Source organism: Gymnogyps californianus, chromosome Z (genome assembly GCF_018139145.2).
Source record: "Gymnogyps californianus isolate 813 chromosome Z, ASM1813914v2, whole genome shotgun sequence".
NCBI classification, from domain to species: Eukaryota; Metazoa; Chordata; class Aves; order Accipitriformes; family Cathartidae; genus Gymnogyps; species Gymnogyps californianus.
In genome coordinates this window covers 65,492,810-65,501,539 of record NC_059500.1, presented here as the reverse complement: position 1 = coordinate 65,501,539, position 8,730 = coordinate 65,492,810, and the positions used below count along the sequence as shown (strand labels likewise).

The following is an 8,730-nucleotide window of genomic DNA, read 5'->3' as shown; positions in this document are numbered from 1 at the left end:
AACTCCATTTGTTAAGAAAGGGAATCCTTCATAAACCCCATCTTCACTAAATAAAGCACACAACTTCAAGGTTAAGTGGAACAACCACAAAATTCAAACCAGATCCTGACCATAAACTATGTACGTTCTTGGAATCACAAAAAGAACCCATAAGTACAAAACATTTTTCTTGGGGATTTTCTAGATTGAGTGTTATTTAGGAAACCCAGGATGAGATTCATCCAGCGAGTTTTTACTGTCTCAAAGCTGGACTTCTAGCTAAGCCAGTGACCTCAGCTCATCCAGAGTTGACTCCTCTCACCTATATTAAGTATCTATGTAAGAACAAGATGAACCGTCCTCTGCCAGAGACTATTCTGTATTGCCCACAGGGAAAGCTTACATTAATGCAATCAGATTTTTTTTTTTTTAATGGGGATTCAGAGTAGGATATTAAAGCAAAATCCATATGTAGTTATCAGTTACACTATTGCCTCTGCATTTTGAATGAAACCCAGTAATCACTGATACAATATACTTACACCCATATAAAGTTCTCATCAAAACATTCCATAATACGGCAGGCATTTTTGGCATGGTTGTCTCACAGCAGCACCAACTGAGGGAGAAAACCAAATGCTGGCACACTTCACTGATGAATTAGGCATTTAGGCTGTTTCTATTTAAAAAAAAAAACCACAACAAACAAACAAAAAAACCTTAATGCTTTAAAAATTGAGCCCAATGCTCAAAATACAATTCCATAATGCCTGATCTACTTGAAATGAACATCTGTTGTCAGCCAAAAGCATTCTGGAAACAGAGAACAAGAGTTCAGCCCATTATGCTGAAGTCAAAAAAGCCAGCACAAATTCTACCACCTTTTCTTTATTTTTCATGTATAATTTCTTGCTCAGAGCATTCAAATGCTGAAACTCAAGAATGCCCATTCAATTGTGGAGTTCTAATTGCATCACTGTTTTTTTGACTCAGTCGCTATTATGTCATGGTCTCATTTTTTACTATTGCCAGCACTATAGCAGTCCTATGTTCCATCTCCACTGCGCACTGAGCACCGTAGCTTTGGGCCCACCTGTCTTTACAACAAGACATTTAGCAAAATCTCATTAAGCACACATTTCACTTCCATATTTCTGTTCAGCCTGTCACAGGTCCACAGTGTGGATTCTGTCACCAGACTCCAGCAGCTTTCAGCACTGCAATATTTTGGTACCAAAGTGGAGGCATAGCGCTTGGTCTCCTGGTAGGCATTGGAGTACGACGCCTCTTTTGCTGTTGACAGGAAGGTCTCAGTGGTAGGGAAATGTGAGACAGGCTTCTTTAAGTGTCAGGAAAGTGTTGGGATTGTAATTCTTTACTCGTCCTTGGAGTGAGGCCTTGGAGGAGGTGTAAAGGGATCAGGTTCCTGCTACTGGCTAGAAGGCATCGGAGGCAGGCTGTAGCTGACAGCTGGTATCTGAAGGAAGCTCCTGTCTGCTTGGTGTTAGCAGAAGAGGTCTCAGGAAATGGGAAGAGACGTACAGCTGCACCTCCAAAAAGGATGCTGGGGTGTCCCTGCAATGGCTGGCACCACCCCCTCTCTGGTTGAGAGTTTCTAAAAACAGTCCCAAAGATTTTCTTTGGAAAAGCAGAAAAGGTCTACAATGCAGATCTCCAGCGGTCCACCTGGGACACCTGAACACCCCAGCCTTTTACACTGACCGCACTGCTTGAATTCAAACCTGCTCACACTGGCATCAGGGGAAAATGGTAATGACAGAGAAACAAAAACCGTGTATCTGGGTCCAAATACATTTTAGTTTTAGCATACATAGCATTCGTGTCTTTAGCCTCTAGTGCTCTACTAACCTGACCAGCTGAAGATGTGGCTTGCATATTTTCCACTGACATGGACTACTCTCCTTGAAGTGGGGTCTGAAAAATGCATTGCTTCAAAATGCACTGCAATCACAGCTGACCATGGCAAAGGTGGTAAAGATGAGAAAGACTGCCCCCACTGCTCCTGTGTTTAGTTCCCAGAACACAACAGTAAGTGGAGGCTTAGTCTGGCCCTCCTCACAGGTGAAAATTTCCCAAAATTGAAATACATAAATGACAGAAACACAGTTGATCATCAACAACAACAAAAAAATCATCCAAAACAAAGTAGTATGAAATGAATAGCACCAAGGATGTTGAGGCCCATACATCCATTCTATAAAAGCAAAAACTGCAGTACCTAGGCTCAAACAAAAATGGTATTCCACTGTTAACTGAGCGCAGTTCTGAGACTGCATCCTGACACTGAGCATAGTGTTTTTACAGAGAAGCTAACTGGAAGCTGTAACAATACAAAAGTACAAAAATAGATGAGAAGTTCAGCGGTTAGTAAGAAACTGGTTAGGATCACAACACCATTCCCTTGAAGTCAGTTCATTCTCTGAAGTCAACAAGAATTTTGCTGCTGTCCTCAGTGGAAGAAAGACTGGACCTTAAGCGGAGACTTCTCATCACTCTTGAGCTTGGATTTCCAAAAATACAAAAATATTCCCTTTGCAGGGGAATTATTGCACATTTTACCACCAGATCAAAATTAGAGTAAGTAGTACTTGTCATAATGTGCAAGGCACATGTGTTCAGTGTTCTGGGAGACGAAGGCTAAACTGTGGAAGTTCAGAAGGGGATACGTACTTCCTCACAGGATTGCTTCTGTCAGTAGCTCCACAACACACAATAGTATGCAGCAGAGGATTTGATCCTACTGTCATCTGCTTGAATACCCAGACTCCAGAGACAGTTGTGTTTGCTTCACTGAAGGCAGAATTTAGCCCTTTGTCAGGAGCAGGAAATTTTGATATGCGCTTCCAGACATAACCTAAGCCTAAAGATAATTCAGCAGACAGGCTGACTGGCAGATACACAGTTTTTGCTATGTGCATTATAGGTCATGGATGCATTTTACCAGTCTGCAGACATTAAAGGCTAGAGTTCGGTATCAAATGAGGAAAAAGAAAAACAAAAGAACAAACAACATCTCGCAGTAAGAGTATGTTACTAGAATCCTTACATACTGTCACTGCTGTACTATTGTTGCTCAGCTGAATTCTAGATTTCCAGTTCAGTGACCCGATGAACACCTGTCAAAATAATCAGACCTTTGTTTCATTAGTACTGGCCTCTGAACAGCCTTCAGGTCAAAATGATATTATTAAGATTAGCACCTTGGCAATTACTTATAGAAAGAGTTGAAAGTTCTTCAAATAGAAGTGGTAGTTCAGGAAAGAACACAAGACCTTTATAGCAGACTTGGTTCTTCAAAAAAAAGTAATTATATTAAAAATATATAATCCATGACAGAACATTCTATTGTACCCCTGTCATGGGAAATAAAAAATATTGCATACACAGGGTGCCCTCAAAATCTATGGGGCCAAATTCTGCACTGAATGAAGTGGGAATTTTGCTGAAGTACCAACTGGAAATCCTATTTTATGGCCACTGTAATCAGTAAGATTTTTATTATTATTATTTCACAGGCATTTGGATTTCATCTAACAAAGAGTGCATCATTTGATCTATAATAAATAAGTGTATTAAAGAACAAATTATATGTCAACAATGTATACTCTCTTTTCCATACCACATCAATTAGCATGACCAAAACTGGCCATAACTACACCCAGTATTGACTGCGCTTCAAAGTTGGGTTTGTTTTTCGACAATACTGGATCATTTCAGGATCAAGGTTTAACCAGCTGTTTTGCAGAGACCGTTCTACAGTTGGAGAAACCACTGCAGGAAGCAGCTGTTCATGTCTTACTGCCGTGAATGTTGAGGCTGTACTTCTCTCAGCCCCCTTCAGGAGAGGAGTCACTGTAACACTGGGTACAGTCAAGCTCCGTTCCAGACATCGATCTGGACTACTGAGGACCGCATCTGTCTGACTTTTGACGAGCGGTTTTGTCTTCTCTTTCTTCTGACACATTAGCAAAATGCATACAGAAACAACAGCAACAATGAGCAGCACAGACACCAGGACCAGGGGCATAATGATGTACCAAGGGTTGCTGCTTTCACCTGCCTGCTCTCTGGGGCTCCTGGCATTAACCTGGGTTGTGGTCTCAGTCCCCACAGATCCACCTGTTCCCACTGCCAGATTTAGCAACAGACCATCCTCATGTAGATTTCCCCAGCGATTCTGCCCTGGCCACATGGTTGGTCCAGTCTTCCGTGGTGCTACTGTAGGCTCTGCATTCTGAGAGTAGGCTGGTGCCTCGTCCTTTGAGGTAGTGTGAATCTTTAAAGTAGTAGTGCTGGTTATGGAAGGCACTTCGGTTGTAAAACCCTGCGCAAGTGGAGGACTGTATGGCACGATGGAATACTGAAAACAGCCGACAGCAGGCTGCACAGCATCTGCCCTGAGTATAAATGTGAATGAGTCATTTAACAGATCAATGCCTGTCATATTCGTATCTATGTCTAGAAGCACAACACCACTATCAATGTCAGCCTGGGTGAACGTCTGAATATCTTCGAACACTGCATCGTTCACAAACCTTTTCTTTACAATCCTTCCATGAGACGGGGGCACTATCACTTCAAATCTAGGATTACTGTTTGTCAAATTAGCTAGCTCAGAAGCATCAAGGTCACTGCTTCTGAATTTATAAGCTGCTTCATTTGAAATCTGTATGTCAGGTACAACTTGTACTAAAGGCTTCACTGTGATGTTCAGCACTTGTCCTGTTAGGCTGCCTTCTGTAGTGAAGAGCATAAATTCCAGTACTTCTTTGGACGCAGTGACATTTGTCAGGTGGTAAGAGAGCCTTCCTGCGTACAAATCTGCCTGCTCAAATTTAGTAACCTGCTCATTTCCAATCATCAGGTGCCCATATTTGAGTGGCTGAGTTACTTCATACATGATATTAGTGCTTTTTCCGTTTGTGACAGCTGAAAGCTGCACGTTAGTAATAGTGACAGATGTCTGGCCCTGTAGAAGTGCAACACTGGTAAGGTTGACCAGGACAAGAGTGATTGGTATGACTTCAAGACTGAACAGTTTGTATAAAGGGCGATGTTTACCATCAGTCACGCTGAAATAAAACACCCCAGAAGATGAACTTCCATCCTGTACAAACCAAACTTTACCACTGTCAACATCAGCTTGTGTGAAATCCTTTATAGAGACACTGAGATTGCTTTTCATTGCTAAGTAACCATTATTGGGGTTGCTAACAATGGTGTATTTCAGCTCGGCTGGGGCATTATCTAGGTCTTCAACTTGCAGATTCTCTGACCCCAGCACTGACACATCTCCCTGCAGGACTTTCAAGTGCAGCCTTTTAGTCTTCAATTCTGGAGCTTGGTCATTCACTGGAACAACAGTGATATTAAACATCTCCTCTAAAACTTCACTATGGGGTTTTGTTGCAGACTTGCTCTTTAGGTTTAACCAAACAGCAAAAGTGAAATTGTCGTTAAGCGATTCAGAATTATCATGTACATACACAATTCCAAATTTGTTCAGTATGTATTGGGAGAAGTTAGGTTTTTCTTTGGTAACGTTTCTTTCTCCAACAATGATCATGCCATGTTGGGGTAAAGATACAACTTGATACCAGACTTCATACATGGAGCGCTGTACTTCAGGTAGCTTAATCAATAGATTTGAAGCATCTAAATTTGTTTTGTTGATTAATACTCTACCTCCTTCCTGGACTATGGCACCTAGCAGAAAGAAGAAGGGAATCTTAGAAATTGACTATTTTACAGTTGCAATGTTTCAGAAATTAGGTATCAAACACTGATGATGCTGAGGAAAGTCTCCTTCATGGTATCCTTGATTTCGATATGTCATGGCTAAAAATATATCACCAATATTTTTAAAATACAGTCACATGTAAGAGACAAGATTTGCTATTGATGCATACATTAAGATTAAAGAAATATCAATATCTCAGAGCTTCTGACAGTGTTTTCACCTACCGTTATAGCAAAAGGGAGAATACCCACTACAGCAGTAGGAAGGATCAAACATAGGTAGTTAATCTCATTTTTAAAGATGCAGTCATGCAGTTTTCCAAGCTACTATCTACACTACACTCTCTGACAAAAGTATTCCGGTCATTTGTTACTAAAGAGAAGGTAGCCTTTGTTTTTTCACATTTGTTCACTGGAACCCTGACAGATCCAAAACAATTTGGAGCCCAAACAGCACAGCATCTTTACCTGTATTTGCCAGAAGACGACTGTTCTGATCATGCCTGGTAATTTCATATGAAATGACAATATGGAACACTTGGAGGTCCAGAGCTGACGGTGGAGAGGAGACAGTAAACGTAAAGAAATCTTCTGCACTCCAGCCAGCTGACTTGGCATGTAAGTGCTCATACATGATCACAGCCTCATCCACCTGTTTTGGGTAAAGAAAAGCCATAGGTATAAGAGGAGAATAATTTTAAACACAGAAGTGTAAGGAGAGGGGGAAAAAAAAAATCTTAAGAACATTGTGCCTTTGTACCTTAGTCCACGCACAGTGTATATAGAATCATAGAACCGTTTAGGTTGGAAAAGACCTTTAAGATCATCAAGTCCAACCATTAACCTAGCACTGCCAAGCCCACCACGAAACCATGTCCCTAAGTGCCACACCTACACGTCTTTTAAATACCTCCAGGGATGGTGACTCAACCACTTCCCTGGGCAGCCTGTTCCAGTGCTTGACAACCCTTTTGGTGAAGAAATTCTTCCTAATATCCAATCTAAACCTCCCCTGGCGCAACTTGAGGCCATTTCGTCTTCTCCTATCACTTGTTACTTGGGAGAAGAGACTGACACCCACCTCACTACAACCTCCTTTCAGGCAGTTGGAGAGAGCGATAAGGTCTCCCCTCAGCCTCCTTTTCTCCAGACTAAACAACCCCAGTTCCCTCACCTGCTCCTCATAAGACTTGTGCTCTAGACCCTTCACCAGCTTCATTACCCTTTTTTGGATGCGCTCCAGCACCTCTAATGTTTTTCTTGTAGTGAGGGGCCCAAAACTGAACACAGGATTCGAGGTGCGACCTCACCAGTGCCAAATACAGGGGGACGATCACTTCCCTACTCCTGCTGGCCACACCATTTCTGATACAAGCCAGGGTGCTATTGGCCTTCTTGGCCACCTGGGCACACTGCCGGCTCATATTCAGCCAGCTGTCGACCAAAACCCCCAGCTCCTTTTCCGCCAGGCAGCTTTCCAGGCACTCTTCCCCAAGCCTGTAGTGTTGCACGGAGTTGTTGTGACCCAAGTGCAGGACCTGGCACTTGGCCTTGTTGAACCTCATACAATTGGCCTCAGCCCATGGATCCAGCCTGTATGTAACTTACATTGAGATTATCTTGCATTTCTCTCTCTCTTAAGATGGACTCCGTGTTGCCAGACAAGCTTACTTGAAGCTGGGTGAAACGTTACTGGGCACGAATGCTTAGTAAAGGCCTTATGTGAAGAACAGAGGTATAAAACATTGAGAAATTTATCTCAAACTAGCAATGGTAATGGTGAACAGGAGCTCAGCTGGACCGTATCTTTAGTGAATTGGAGTATCATATGTCTAGGGTTTTTTCTTTATAAGGATACCAGTGAGGCTGGACTCATTGTCCTGGAAAAGCGTATCAAAGACTGAAAGCTTGAAAAGGACTTTGATGCAGGCATTTCACGGTGAATAGCAAAAGATACTCGGTAAGAGACTACGGAACCAGAAGGAGGTGCAATGACCTCCTTGAAATATACTCTCATTTATAACCAAAGAGCTGATGGGATTACTTAGTGGAAAATTTCTACATCACAGCAAGAAGGGGATTCCTAAGAGACAGGAAGGAACCTGGCTTGTCCTATAGCTGCCTTCACTGACCTTGCAGATCATCGGACTCAAGAGAATCCTATCAGTCCCACCATGAGGATTTAAGCTTCAAAGTACTGCAAAATACTGCAGTAAATCTTCAGAGAAACACATATTTATACAAGATACAACCATTTATCTCTTTAGGCCCCAAAGCAAAAGGCAGTATTTTCAAACTAGGATTCTCATCAGTCGGAACTACGCCCAAACTTTACGATCAATACCATAATACATTGAAACTGCAATAGTATTCCTAATAACCACAAGACTAGAACACTTACTAAATCTCATCAAATAGATTCAGCGCCTGGTCTACTTGATAATTCATTTACTGACCTGAAGAGAAGACACCTATACCTATTAAATCCTTGGCAACTTCCCAGGCAACTACTGACCTGGCTTGCATGTGTTAGCTTATAATTGCCAGACAGATCCCTGTCTGAGATGGTACTGGTTCTAAGTTTACTATTTGTAACATATTCTACACAGCTTGCAAACACCCTGAAGGAATTCATTAGCACAGGTTCTTATCAGATATGCTTGAAAGGTGTGATAAAAGAAAACAAAAAAACCCCTGCTGCTATCACAGATTAAGCACTTTAGCAGTATAGAATCTGAGCTGTGACTACAGAGAGAGCTAATCGTGAAATTATTGCAACAGCCCCCACTGAGATCACTAGGGAAACAGGGCTTTCAGGGTCAGTTTTCTCAGCAGCCTCAAAACCATCCCATCTTATTGTCTAAAAAATTCAGACTGATGTGATAAAATCCTATATGCACATCTCCAGGTTTATGCTTTCCCTATACTAATTTAATTCTTAATGGCTATTACAGGACAAAACAAACAAAATTGGTATTAAAAGGATCTGTT

At 41.8% G+C, this 8,730-nt stretch overlaps 1 protein-coding gene across 1 annotated transcript in view; it reads right to left on the bottom strand.

Moving 5' to 3' along the window:
• Positions 1 to 3,047: 3,047 nt before the first annotated feature.
• LOC127027787 (chondroitin sulfate proteoglycan 4-like) overlaps positions 3,048 to 8,730 on the bottom strand; it is a 28,700-nt gene continuing 23,017 nt past the window's right edge. Inside the window, exons 9-10 of the mRNA XM_050913622.1 lie at positions 6,208 to 6,391; positions 3,048 to 5,706 (exon numbers count right to left, since the gene is read on the bottom strand). Of these exons, the coding sequence (XP_050769579.1) occupies positions 3,653 to 5,706; positions 6,208 to 6,391 (2,238 nt within the window). The 3' untranslated portion in view covers positions 3,048 to 3,652. The remainder of the gene's footprint in view (positions 5,707 to 6,207; positions 6,392 to 8,730) is intronic.